We start from the raw sequence: 14,756 nt of genomic DNA, 5'->3' as shown, positions 1-14,756 counted from the left end.
AAGTTTATCATTTCATAAGAATTTGCGAGGTATCTGCTTTTCCAAGCCACAGCTCATATCTGTGAAATCTTGAAATAGAAACAGCTTAAACAAGGAAAAATGGTTTCAGTGCTTGTTACATGTGGCTAATCTTCTCTTCCACAGCCAGACCAATTCATTGTCGAGCAGGACCAGATTCTGACAAGTATCGAGAAAGTTTTGCGCACAGCTACAATAACATAATAAAATTCTACCAATCAAAAGGCTCCATATCAAATGCATGAAGCAACTTCAACTGAAGTTTAATAAACATAAATCACTAATGCCAATTTTGACGAAGCTTCTTGATCGGTTCTCACATACAAAAAGGTGCAAAGAGCCTTGCTACCAAATACATAAATAGTACAAAGGGAAGCAACTACAGCATTATCAACCAAAGAGAGCAACCCATATATAACTATACAACCTCATTCAGTATTTGCACCAGAGGGAAGCAGTCAGCTCAGTAGCTGGTTGTATCTGGTTTATACCAATAGCTTGATTACGGTCAACATTTGGACCTTGCTTGAATCCAGAGCATAAATTTCAAGACCAAACAATGGGCAAACTAACATTTCCAATAATAGGAAAAAAGAACTCCCTTGCATCTCTCAGTAAGACCACTTTTGACAGGCTTGTCATCCAAACTCAAATAAAAACAGGGATGCACAAGCCACATAATGTCTGAAGGACTTCTTCTGCCCTCCAACCACCTAGTCATATCACCTGGCAGATCCTACCTCCAATGAAATTTTTTTAAGGACAAAACTTGGTGCTTCATTTCATACTCAAGATGTATTATTTGGTTTTGATTTTTGCTTCCTGGAATCCAAGGAAGCCAAACTTGTCCCAAGTCCAACAGGGGCCGGTTCTTCCTGGCTCTTTAAGGATCCCTTCTCTTTGACATTTCCAGCACCATTGGATGAAGATTCTGTTTTCAGCTCATTTGCTTGAGCATCTGCTTGAACGTTAGAAGTCGCCCCTGAATTAATCATGTTGAGAAGCTGTGCAAGTGGAGGCAAAGTTTGGACTTGAGCACCATGTGTCCTTACATGAAGACCTCGTGCTGCTGCTTTCTTTCTGACCTCTGCTGCTGCTCGTGCAGCTCTTTCATCAACTCCTCTTCCTCGAGGAAGGTTTTCACCAACTAGTGCTGCACTGATAGATTTGTTGGATCCAGCTGCAGCAGCCTGAAAGTGAGCCTATCATCGGAGCAGATCTAAGGTGAGAAGCCTAAACAGGTTCACAGACAGCATAGAGAATAGACCCAGGTGAAGCTTAGATAGCTCTTAAATACTATCTGTAAAGTTTTCAGCAAAATAGGGAATAGGCCACGTATGTAGCTTAAATAGCTTCTATATATTAGAACAAAAGTTGATTAGTTTTAACAATTCTTATAACTGTGATAAACTAGAAGTTCAGATAAATACAACTGATGATTTTTTTCAGATTTTACAAACCCACACATACACATCATCTTATAGCCGAGTGAGACTTGAACACAGGACACCGTATGAGAAATCCTATCATGTGGCCATTGAGTCAAAGGCCCGGTCAAAATATTTAATATGAACCGTGGCAGTTATATATTTAACCTGAACCCAAACCCTAAACAGCTGTAACCCAATATTTAGCTAGGCTCTAGCTCAATCACTCCATGAAAACAATTTGGGATCAGGTCCAGCTATGCCTGGATTATATTCATGGTCCTGTTTCTATGACCTACACACCTATCTAGGCACACCAGCTTATACATGGCTGTCACTATTGCACATGTCAAACCATGTCGCTAAAACTAAATACCAGGAGTTATCCATGTGAAACGAAAAGGTTCAGGTTTGCCCTAGCCCACCTATTTTATTAGTTGGTCCAAGAGGACCTAACCCCTTACTGCAGAGCAGGTCTGTCAACATCCAACGGACAGGTAAGTAGCACCATTTAGAAATTGGAACTAGTATCAAATATCAATTTATTATCATTGAGTACCAAGAGACAAGAAGTACCTTCAGGATATTCATTGCTTGCCCTTTCTGCTTCTGAGCATTTACCTGCTTAACAAAACAATAAAGATCTAGCATTTTACTTCCATACCAAAAAAGCACAGGTGGAATTGATTGCTAAATAAACAAAGTCACTTATAGCAAAGTGAGACAAGATTTCAACAAATTTTAGATAAGTTGAAACTAATAAATACGCAGATCTTTTAATTTGAAATTTTCATTAGTAACCCTTCTGTAAATAGTCAAACACATTTCAAGAACTTGGATTTAAGAGAATGTCCAGCTTGACTGCCAAACAAGAGTCAAATATTCAACTGCCTTCCATTTGTTCTTATGAAGATCAATGGAAAGTGTTTGCATGAGTTCCAGACATGTTCAGAGCCGACCGACGAAGATAAATTGTATTTTTTACCTCCATAGTTTTAACCAGCCATGTAAAATTTCTCCAGCTGCCTACTTTTCTTGCCAGCGAGGTTCAACTTTGGCCAATGAAATACTAGAAAAAACCTCCAACAAAAATGTGCAGCTGGGTGCAAATGCATGCAGCTGTCATATTTGTTTTTTTGCCTTATGTGCAGAAAGGTGTGCATGTTGTTTTTTTGGGGTAATTTTTCAATACAGCCCTCTTAAATGCCATAATTCCAAATATGGCCAACAACTTACTGTAATTCCAAATATGGGCTTGTGATTCAAATCTAATGGGCACCTAAGGCAACAATGTTTCTAGATCTTAACAGAAAATTTACTATTACTTAATTTCCCTTTTTCTAAATTTTTAATCTATTTTAAAGAATATTATTTTGTTATTATTTATTACAAAAAAAAAACACACTCCGCATCTTCTCCAGCACAGATGAAGGAGAAGCAGAAAATGGAGGAGCTTTCCTCTGCTCCCTCCCATCCTCGGGGAGGTGTAGCAGCTGTCCCCCTCCATCCACAAAAAAGGGAGGGGAAAGGCAGCCTCAATGAGCAAAGAGAGAGGGGAGGAAGGAGCATCTATCAGAGAGTAAAAAGGACGAGGAGCCTCCCTCTCCTCCCCTCTTCTCTTGCAGGTGAGACAGGAGGGGAGGAGAGGGAGGGTCCCCCTTCTTTTCCAAACTATCAGTTTCTTAAAAATATTAAATATTTAGAGATTTAATTACTAGTTTATTCCAAAGCTTTTTGGAATTATTGGTTGTATTTGGAATTTTCTTGTGCATGTAATTACAAAATCTAACTAGCCAAATTTGAAAATACAGCATCTAAGAAGACCATATTTGGAAATTACCTTTTTTTCTAAATGGAAGTGTATATCCATTTCCAAAAAAATAGAGGGGTATAGTAGTTCAGTCAATGAATTACTGATTTATCCAGTATTTTCCAAAAATATGCTGAGAACTGATGGATTTATGTTAAAAACAACAAAAGAAAGAAATAAAGAGGCTAATGTAGCGTACAAAACCGTCGGTCTTGAACACTGATCCTACTGATGTCCCCTTGATGATCAACATCACTTTTTCCAATATTACCTGATTATCTCGAACTTTAAATGCTTCTATCCAATTCTGTGACTCAAGTGTCCTCGAATCTTCCTTTCCTAGTTGCTTCACTAGTATGTCATAAGTTTTCTTCTCATGCTGCAAGACAGAGAGTTTAGAGTGATACAACTATATAGGCACAAAAATCACAGAAAAAAACAATATAAATCAGTTTTTATCTACAAGCGTGCCTGGAGAGAGAGCTTGTAAGCACCAATGCAGTTGAAAGCAATGGCAAGCGCATGATAACAATGCGCAGTTTGGATATGATCTGGACCAAGAAGCCGCTCAGTTTTCTTCAAGGCTTCTTGTAGATAACGCAAAGCGATGTTCATTCTGCCTATGTCTTGGTACATCATAGCTACATTAATGAATGTAGCTGCAACATCAGGATGATCAGATCCACAAGATAAACTTAGTAGGAGCAACGTGCGAGACATGTGGCGTAGTGCTAGTTCTGTTTGATTCAGCCCATGGTAGAAAAGAGCCATATTACCATAGCTGCAAATTGAAACCTTCAACAATCAACCATGATTTTCATTTTATAAATAATTAATATGAATTAATGTTCCCAAAAGTAAAACAAATGCAGAAAGGAAGTAAGTTTGTGCCTGTGGACAGTGTCAGGGTGGTCCAAACCAAGGCATCGCTCGTTTATAATTAGCTCCTTGTGCTGTTGCATAATCGCACCCGCCATGTCTCCACTATGATATAGAACCATAGCAAGATATCTAAAAAGGGCACAATTAAGCAATTTCAATGAGATTTAGTTGAAGCAGATGAAAATTCCTGTTTTACTCAATGTTACTGTAAAAATAAGAAAAATAAGAAGAATTAAAGGATAAAAGAAAAGAAAAGATAGAACTTGAATAGAGCAGCAGCCGTCAACGTTTGGAAAATGACCCTAAAATTACTTATATTCTCACTTAAAGAAAAATATACAAAATAACATATATGCTCCTCTACATATAAACCCTTATATTTTCCGAATATCTCAGAGTAAAACAAAAATTTAACCATATACCTCCAGCATAAAGATAAGTAAGCTGTTATCCTATAAGGGACATACAACCATGGAAAATAAGCAAAATACTCTTTCAACAAATATTTTAACACTCCCCCTTAAGCTGGAACATATATATCAAGGAGCCTCAGCATATTGCAAAAATTCCAAAATTCTCTTTCTCAATACTTTAGTTAAGACTTGACCAGGCTGATCTCCAGACTTGACATAGGAAATGTCTACAACTTCACTCTTCTACATGTTTAGTCTGTTCATGGAAAATTGAGGTATCGACAATGAATATTGTAACTTAGTTCTCACATAACATCTTTATTGCTTTTACGGTAGAAAAACCTAACTCTTGTAGCACTAACCTCACCCACAAAAGTACACTAACTGTGTAGGCAATCGCTGCTACTTTTGCACTAGAGTGGGCTACAACATTTTGTTTCTTGTTCTTCCTGGTAACTAAATTTCCACCACAAAAACACAATGCCCTGAAGTAGATTTTCTATCCAATTTAAACCCACATAGTTGGCATCAAAATATCTTTCAATCTGCAAGTGGGTATGTGGTGTATACAACCCCTTTCCCTGGTGCACCCTTCAAGTTTCATAATATACTATGCACGCCTTCCAAATGTATCTTCCTCGAATGCTACATTAACCGGTTGACTACACTCACTACAAAGGATATATCAAATCGAGTCATAATAAATAAGTTTCCCTACAAACGCGTTGTACATAGTTTTCTTTTTAAGCTCCGCATCATCATCATCATCATGGAGACTGTGATTTACCTCCATAAGCATCTTTGCAAGCCTAGCTCCCAACAACCTATATTCATGAACCATATCAATACAATGTTTTATCTTTGTCAAAATGATGCATGTTTTACTCATTGCTACCTCAATCCCAAGGAAATACTTGAGTGAACATAAAATCGTTGGTTAGAATGGTTTAGTGAGATGTCATTTGACTTCTTCAATGCCTTTCACATCACTTCCCAACAAGACTATGTCATAACATATACAATCAACACTATATCTCTAGAATTTCTATTCAAAACAAACGAGTGGTCACAATGACTGCTCATAAACCACAATGACATAACTACTTAGCTATTTTTTCAAACCAAGCTCTAGACCATAAACCCTCGAAATACTCCAAATGTTTTTGGAGCAACTGTCATGGATCTGGAGGCTAATAGAGAATAATGCAATGTGCTCTTGCAGGACCTCAATTAGGTCAATGTTCCACATGGTCAGAAGGCCACCGGAGTGGCCAAAAGTAGGGATTACTGTCTGGGCAAGGGAGGAACATGACCATAGTTCATGAATGATTTGGTCATACATGGTTTGAATCTTTGTTTCTTGGATAAAGATGGTGGAGGCTTTACAAGATGAGAGTAGGTCACGAATGATAGATCACTTGTCAGAAGAACCAATTCCATGAGTATTCCAAGATAAGATGATCATTTCTTCTTCTAGTTCTTGGACTTTTGGTAAATTCCAGGAAGTTGCCCTGATAGATGACTCCCATTAGCTCAGTGAGATGCATCATTTGGTTTCAAGTCTCCTCATCAAATTTATTGTCTCTCGGACTGAAGTGCGGGCACGAGTCGCTATGAATCATCATCTAGTAGGGGTAGATTAATACTTCCAATGATAAGGTTTGTAGGAAATTGTAGTAGAGGCGGTTGGCTAGACTCCCCTTTTAAGAGGTTTCAGGTTGACTTTTGACTCGACATTGATGAGTGGCAATTTCAGGGGATCTGACGGGTGAGTTGTTGGGCTTGAGACTGAGTTGTATTCGAAGAGGGGAGGAGGTGCTTCATTGGTATGTGAGGGGAGCAAGGTGGAGTGTAAGTTTCTGGATTAGAAACCTGGCCAGTAAGGATTGGCGTTGTTCCTAAGTGTGTGGGAGGGGGTGAGGCTGGTAACGAATTTTCTGGGGAAACCATGTCGGTATGGGTTGTGAGGATGGCCGTTGTAGATTATGAAATCGGGTATTGAGGTTCTGTATAAATATTGGGTTTTTCAAAAGCCGAGATAGGCGAAGAGACTTGCCAGGTGGAAACAGATAGATATCCAAAGGGTGGCGATGACAGATTCAATGTTGGGTGATTGACAGGTCAGAGGATTCGGTCGTATGTGGTTAGTTTGGAGAGTTGTCACGGCAATAGAAGGAACTTGGGTTGTAGGAAGACTGTTAGGAGGCGATATTAGATTTGTTGTGTGTGTGTGTGAGGGGGGTGGGGGGGGGGGGGGGGGGGGGGGGGGGGGGGGGGGTTGCGGAGTAGGTTGCTTTTCAGTGGGGTTTGAATTTGAATCACGATGACACAAGGCCGAGTCGAATCGTTGAACAAATAGGTCAGAGGTCGATAGGATCCGGTCACTTCCCATTGAGCTAGTGTCTCCCAGAGCTTCGATGGTGCCAATAGTCATCTATCGAAAATCAATACCAATCCAGAAAATAAGGTCCTCGATGATGATTTTGAGGTGAGTGGAGCTATGTTAGATGCAGTTTGGAATGATAAAAAGTTCAATAATATCCAGTCTAGTCGTGTGAGAAGTGTAGCCAACAAGACTGACCAATGAACCGAATTGCCCAACAATTTGGGTGAAGACCTGGTCTTGCTAAAGTTCTGCAAGTAGACCATTGATGTGAACCCATTGACCCCCGGTCCTATAGACGAAAGAGGATTCCCAATTTTTTATTTGCCAAACACCAAGAGATGGCAAGGGGGGACCATTGATGTGAATCCATTGACCCCTGGTCTCCTCAGTCGCCATGATTTTCCTATCTTTCCCATGTTTAAACAGAGAAAAATTGGACTGCAATCTACCCCCTTTAGGTAAGTTTTGGATTTTTATTCGATTTCATCCTCTATTTGTAAGATTTTTGGTTTTTCTTCCTCAATCTCTTCGATCTTCATTGCTCAATCGATTTTTGTACCCGACCACCACCGACAGAAGTGACATAACAAAGGTACTCTCACCCCATTCTCTCTCTCGGATTTTGTTCTATGGACAGTGATTGCATTTTTTTAGTTTGTTGATTTTCAGGACGCCATGGATTTAGCTCATGGAGAAAAACAGACAAAGACCCATTGGGAGAAAACTAGAGGAAGAAGAGGTTATGGACTTGTGTCTTAACCCTTCCTCTGAAGCTCAATTTATAGATTAATGAAACTTCAATATTTCAATTATACCTCTTGCACTTAACCTAATTACATCAAAGCCATCTCTTATGAGATGACCCTTTATTTATCATTTTCCCATCATTGTATGGGCATGTGGGTTTTCTCCTTGGTCTGTGAGCCTTGAGCCCATCTTCCACATCTCTTGGTCGTGTGGGCCTTCCATGGTCTTATGGGCTTGAACCCATTTTCTAATGCACTTGGATGTGTGGGCCTTCCTTGGTCGTGTGGGTTTGGGCCCATCTTTGAACACTCCCCCTCAAGTTGGGGGTGAGAGAACATCATGATCGCCATACTTGCTTTAAATAGTGTATAGGATTTTCTCGTATAAACTGGCAGTTCACCATATCTTCCAACACTCCCCACCAAGCCGGTGGTCTCTTCCATGAGGGCCCAATTGGCATAATATAAATAAGTGAGAGTAAAATCACTCCTAGACGTAAGACATCACTCCATACTCCAATCAAATAACTCATGCAGGATGTTGGGCACGCTCTTATCTTCTGTAGGTAGTGGGTCAATAGGCAAAAGTGTAATAAAACTCCTCCATCACCATGTCCCTCCACAGGACACTAACTCTCAAATAGTAGGAGTAATAAATGCCAATTAAGGGGGGTAACGAGTAATCGCCCAAAAGATAGTATTATGGGGTCACCATGTGCTTGCTTCTTCATTAGAATAACCAATGCTGACAAAAAATCAGCAACTAGGAAGTCCTTCAATAATAATGTTTCAACCAAAGAGACACAATAACAGTAGCTAAAATGGGCCTGGGCCAATTAACACGTACCAAATAATGAAAATCCTAAAAAAAGGACCCATAAAATAATCCTCAAATAGTCCATCACTAAATAAGGAAGTTGCACCAAATAATATGTTGGAACTGAGTAATAAACCAAAATAATAATCCAACCAAAGAAAAAGATAGAGTAGAGCCGAGTCAGGTATCAGACCAATATAATCGAGTCACAGAAGAAATAGGTATAGAACTCGGAACCCAGACAGGTAACCAATTCAGGTATCAGACCAATATAACCAAGTCAAAAAAAAGTGGGCCAAGTCAGGTTGACCCGGACCGAGTTGGTCAGAGTTGGCTCAGTCCGAGTTGGCCCAACCCGCTGGGTTAACCCAGCGGAACAGAATAGATCCGATTCGGGTCGCTCGACGGAATAAAATTACTGTAACACCTAAGTTGGCAATGTAATTCATCCATTGTCTTCCTCCCCGCGACCGAATAGAGTGGGACAACATCTTCGTCCAGAAACAGCAACCAAGCTGGCAGGATCAATCAACTAGCATTTTGGAAAGATGCCATCGTCTTTGGCCTCCAAAAACGGAAACCCAGCTGGTGCAGTCCGGCTGATTAATTTATCCATTGTCTTCCTCCCCGCGACCGAATAGTGGGACAACATCTTCGTCCAGAAACGGCAACCACGCTGGTAGGATCAATCAACCAGCATCTTGGAAAGATGCCATCGTCTGTGGCCTCCAAAAACGGAAACCCAGTTGGTGCAGTCCGGCTGATTAAAATCACGACTCCGCGGGTTTAATGAAACAGAAGCAGTCTTCCCCACGGATTAAATGAAACAACAATCTCGACTCTCCCATCGAGCAAAAACAGTAACAGAGCTTCCAAAGATGGCAAAAAAACATAGAGAAGCAGAAAATCTCGGAGAAGAATAGCATCTTAGTCTTCCTAGCAATACCAATGCGACAACAGAAAACCAGGGAGGGTGACTTCGGCAATTGCACAGCATGACATCTCAGATTAAGCGACAGAGACAGCCCTGTGACTTCCAAAAATCTGCAGCAACGATCCAGAATCAACTCGGACAACAGCAATACCGAAAAGATAGGATCAAAAATACCGGAAAAACACCAATTAGCCAGCAACTTGGTATCTTCTGCCGTAGCTCGAACCAGCAATCTTATCTGGCAGATTAAAATCAAAACTCAGCTGACAAAGCGGAGGGAACAGAGAAGCGTAGAACCAGCAGCAAGTAGGAATGGTAATATGACTCTGATTAATAGCAGAGTCGCCTTCTCCAGAGAGCAACCAAGCTGGCGATGAGTCCTCTATTCTGCATTAGATGCCAGCCGCAGATGAACGGCGCACGAGACGAGAAGAAGGTGCTGACTCTTAACACCCTTTCAGCTTCTTCAATGGAGGGATTGTAATAATGTATGATTTTGGTATATCTGGGGTACGCTGATGAAAAAAAAAAGGAAGCAACTGTTGTAGCATGAAAAGAGAACGATTGTCCACGCATGACTATGGTATCAGGACTCGTAACTATGGTGTTTTAGAATTCCAATTTTTTTTCTTTCTTTTATCTCTTTGTCTCGTGCCCTAGTTTTTGCATGGTTTTCTTCTTCTCGTGTTGATTGGTTGGCCTTCGTCTTTCAAGTAGATTTACAAATCATGTCGTCCTTGGTGCAACTGCTATCCTTTATTGGTCTCCAGCGGCCTTTCCTATCTTCGTCTTCTACATCTTCCTCCGCAGTTTTCAAGCCTTTGCTGGTGCAACTGCATGTCCTAGATTCGCCTCCAGCTCGCATCTCTACTGACGAAGATGACACAATTGTTAATAAGCTCACGGTGGTGTTTGATTTTGATGAAACTTTGGTTTGTGCATATGAGAAGTCAAGCTTGCCTTCTGTCATTCGTAATCAGGTTATAGTGGCAGGATTAAAGTGGTTTGATTTGGAGTGTATAACTGCAGATAAGGGGAAGAGATCCTTGCTGCGGCGTTCCTAGTAACTGATTCTGACTCAAGGAGTCTTTGTTTGCAGCATCAGAGTGCTCCACACTGGTTTGTGTGGTATTGAAGTCAAGACCATCTGCAGACCCTATAGGACAAAAGGTCCTTCCTCTATCAGAAGCCAACAAATCAACGAGGTTAAATAAGGAGCCATCTGTCCTTGGGATCATCGGAGAACGCCTCCCGTCATCGCCCGCTCGCCCGACATCTACTCCTAGAGCTCTTGATGATATTTCCATAGTAAATGACCAAAATACCCCCTTTACAGATATTTCAACAGTTCCATAAGCAAAAACAGAAAAACCAGTAGAGTGGAAAATGGAGTCTAAGGAATAGGAATATAACCATTCCACATGCCAAAAAGAACAAGCCCATTCTTATTCACTATCACTTTGAGAGTAACAAAAGAGAACAACCAGCAACACTTAGAACTAGGAAGCACCACAAAACTGGCTGAAATTACCACATCTTTCTCAAACAGATTTAACAGTGCGAACAAGTGTTTATCTTACTTTTCAATAGTAAAGACTAGTTCGACGTAAAATTCCTAACTTTGTATCAAATGTAAACAGTGAAAGATGTTTAACAGGTGCAGGCTGAAGAGTAACAACAAGAATAATGTATACACTAGAAAAGACAACTGATAGGAATAATTGAGCACATGGAGATTACCGACAGCAGTTGGCAACCTCTCGATGCATGGGACCTGTAACCTGCACAGTGTGTCAATTGAGTCTTTTACACATAAATACTATACATGGAAGAAGGACCACTACGACCAAAACATTAAAATTTAAGGTAAGGAAACCTACTTGCTGGAAAATTGAAAAGGCTTCCACAAATAAAGCATAAGCTTCATTCAGCATGCCCTGAAGAAAGCATCATTACAACACATTGGCAAACATAAGCATGACCTGACTTATTTTATTTGTAATGCACAAACCAACAAAATATTCCATTCTAAATCACAGATATTTATATGTGAAAAGCTTAGCACGTACATCAGCCAACTTGACCTTCCCTGTTTCCACAAGATCTCTGGCTTCTGAGCACACAGGAACAGAATGCTTTACAACTGGTTGAAGATTCAAAACATCAGAAGTTTCAAAAGGTGATGCAGCTTCGAGATTGTATTTTCGTGCAGTAATGACAATGCCTGCCTGTTAAACATATAAACAAACTATAGAAGCAGGTTTACAATAAAAACTGTTTGTTGACTAGCAGGAAACAGAACAAAAGTCACCTTTTGGCACAGATTGCGAATAGCGGATATTTTTTTCACCCTTAACCTCACATCTTCAGGTAGTTCAAACTAAATAAACATATAAGATCGAATCAAACAAAAATAACATTGAACACAAACCCCAAATATAAAATCACAGAACTTAAAATAATAAACATAAAATAACAGATTGCTTCCTAACAGAGCATAAATTGACAACATACCCGATATTTAGATTTTGCAAATTCCTGAACATCAGACCACAATGAATCAGAAGAAATATGAGTATGTGCTGCAGATTGATTCTTTCGCACAAATGCTCCTAGATTTGACTTTGTTTGCTTTTTAACAGGCTTGCCTGAAGATTGATCCTGGAAACCATATATATTCAAATTACAACTAAGAATATCTCAAGAAAATGACAAATTGAAGACAGTCATCCAACTATAATGTACATGCAAAGGAGAACAGTAACATGAAACAAAAAAAATGTGAGAGGAACATTTGCTCCATGATTAAGAGAAAAGGAAAACATTTTCAAAGAAGAAACAAAAAACACAATAGCAATATCTACAGAAAGCAGCATAAACTCTGAAAGTCACAAACGACATAGAATTAAGAAGAAAGAGAAAAAGATAAACAGAGAAACTGAAGTGACAAAGAGTTATTGCCATGGAATTCACTAATGTCTAGCTTTCTCCTTTTTCCTCTAGCAGATGTGATTCCAAAACAGAACCAGCCAAACAAGAAAAAATTTCTCCTTATTAATAACAACAGTGGTGGGGACACCAGTATGCTCATAGAGCTCCAGTGGACCCACCAATTATTGTTGAAATAATTATTTTTATAATCCCATTTTATTTTATTTTATTTTATTTTTAGTTTATCTTTCCTGATTTTGAGGATTTGATCAGATATTGATCTTATATGTTTTGAATTTTAAATTTTAATTTTAGTTATTAATAGATTGTAACAGCATGTTGAAGGGTCCTTTGAAGATGAATTAATAAAATCCTCAAGTTGTTTTCTCTCCTTCTTCTCCTTCTCCCGTCTTCCACTATCTTCCTTTTCCCAATCCTTCTTCTTTCTTCTTCTCTTTATCAAGTCTTCTTCTTCCCCTTCTCAATTCTCCTATTTCTCATTCCCAATTCTTTTTTATTCTTCTTTGTTTCTTTGAATAAAGCCAATTAATTAAGAATATGACGTTCCAATTAAAATTGCACATATTTGTTGGGCATCAACTTGGTATTAGAGTCAAAGATTCCTGCGGCAAGCATTCCCTATCGTCGCCAATTACAATTGTTGTCGACGTCCTTGAGTCAAATTCAAGCTTTTGGTTGACATTTCCAAACGAAGGCAGCCACGAAATCTTCGGCCAAATCATCACAAGGCTTCACACCAGCCAAAGACGGCGCCCACCGTTGATGTCTAATGTTGTCTGCCATCGCCATACCTTCAACGACTTTACAACAAGTCGTCCAAGTCCTCCATTTCTAACTATGAAGCACAGAAAAATCAACCACCGTACCTATTTCCGGCAACGATGCAAATCCAACACACCAGATTCTGCCAAAACCGTCACCCACCATCGCAACAACCTCCGCCGTAGGACACATCCAGACCTTCCCGACCCTCACCGATGCTGCTGAGATCCACGATTTCACAGTCACCGCTACTTGCCATTATGTCCCGTCATCGCCAATCATCAGCCGCCAGTTCCGATGCATCCCAATCACCACACCACCACTGGAGCTTCTACAAGCCACAATTGGAACCGCCAACATTGCAAATCCCTTTTGTCACCGATTTCCCGCTGAAATCATTGTACCCCGACATTGTTGCCGTTCGCCCCCGTCGGCCACCTGTGTTGCCCCATCTTTGTTGCCCCTCACTAGCACCAAACCAGGTTCCTCTGCGGAACCATCATTCAATGGGACACCGAGGTCTGAAGGAAAAAAATTAACAACCCCCGTGATGCACCTAATAATCGTCCATGCATGTGCAAACTTCACGTGAGTGAAAAAAAATTATCCCCTCCCTCAACACAACCTTGGTTCAAAAACCGTCTTCACAGGGTTTTATGAGTTGCCTCAGTGTGCAATGGAATCAAGGTCTTTTTTTTTCGAAAAAGATGTATATATTGATAGAGAAAATTACAAAGGGGATAGGAGCAAATCCCTAACAACAAGAGATTGAAGGTTTGCTTCCGTCCTGGCAAGCACATCTGCTATCGAATTAGCAAATCTCGGAATGTAAGACCAAATACAAGAAAATTGAAAAGCCTTTTCAAGAATCTCCCTAAAAGAGTCCCAATGGCGCCACGGGGGAGAGGAAGCATACTCGCACCAACCAATTACCACCTTTGAGTCTCCTTCAATATGCAGAGAGCCACTACAATTGTCTCTGAAAACGCGAAGCCCATTAAGGAGGCCTTGGAGCTCAGTCGACGTTGAGTCAGTAACGCCTAACGAACCAGCATATGAGAAGCGCTGATTTCCAGAGGGGTCTAAGATAACTCCCCCAAAGCCCACAATCCCGGGATTGTCAAGAGAGGAACCGTCAAAATTTAACTTTTGGAAACCGTGTCCGGGGGTTCAATTCTTGCATAATTGGGGCCCTGGATGCAAACCTCATTTTTGCCATTGTGCTCCAGTTGTTACGAATAGAGGAACCCACATAAGAGGAGAAAGGCCTCCTAGTAAGAAGCCACGCTGAGATTTGACCCAAAACACGCTTAGTTACTCTTTCCGCGGAATCACATTTAGCCTCTAATCGCCTTGGGTTATGCTCATTCCAAAGCCCCCAAGGGATGAAGCTAGTACAAGCAAAGACCATAAGTTTTCCAAGCCCAGGAAAGGGGGTACCAACGAGCGACTTATTGCAAGACATCAAATCTGCTGACATTCAAAATTGAATCCCCGTCTTACTAAGGATTGAAGTCCACACTTTACATGAGTAGGAGCATTGAAGCAGGGAGTGATTGGCTGTCTTAACCTCTGAGTTGCAAAAGGGGCAATGGAATCAAGGTCTTTT

At 40.4% G+C, this 14,756-nt stretch overlaps 1 protein-coding gene across 2 annotated transcripts in view; it reads right to left on the bottom strand.

Moving 5' to 3' along the window:
• Nucleotides 1-256: 256 nt before the first annotated feature.
• LOC137940062 (clustered mitochondria protein-like) overlaps nucleotides 257-14,756 on the bottom strand; it is a 31,419-nt gene continuing 16,919 nt past the window's right edge. The window contains exons 21-30 of one of the 2 annotated variants that reach the window (XM_068784983.1): nucleotides 11,948-12,094; nucleotides 11,745-11,813; nucleotides 11,503-11,661; nucleotides 11,314-11,370; nucleotides 11,174-11,214; nucleotides 4,147-4,266; nucleotides 3,727-4,036; nucleotides 3,527-3,634; nucleotides 2,022-2,066; nucleotides 257-1,220 (exon numbers count right to left, since the gene is read on the bottom strand). In XM_068784983.1, the coding sequence (XP_068641084.1) occupies nucleotides 807-1,220; nucleotides 2,022-2,066; nucleotides 3,527-3,634; nucleotides 3,727-4,036; nucleotides 4,147-4,266; nucleotides 11,174-11,214; nucleotides 11,314-11,370; nucleotides 11,503-11,661; nucleotides 11,745-11,813; nucleotides 11,948-12,094 (1,470 nt within the window). In that variant the 3' untranslated portion in view covers nucleotides 257-806. The remainder of the gene's footprint in view (nucleotides 1,221-2,021; nucleotides 2,067-3,526; nucleotides 3,635-3,726; nucleotides 4,037-4,146; nucleotides 4,267-11,173; nucleotides 11,215-11,313; nucleotides 11,371-11,502; nucleotides 11,662-11,744; nucleotides 11,814-11,947; nucleotides 12,095-14,756) is intronic. The other variant, XM_068784984.1, reaches the window with a different exon arrangement.

Source organism: Aristolochia californica, unplaced genomic scaffold (genome assembly GCF_029961685.1).
Source record: "Aristolochia californica isolate CCGP_79_NKW_82.1479 unplaced genomic scaffold, dmAriCali1.0.hap1 SCAF_9, whole genome shotgun sequence".
In the NCBI taxonomy this organism is placed as follows: domain Eukaryota; kingdom Viridiplantae; phylum Streptophyta; class Magnoliopsida; order Piperales; family Aristolochiaceae; genus Aristolochia; species Aristolochia californica.
This window is presented reverse-complemented; position numbering and strand designations above follow the sequence as displayed.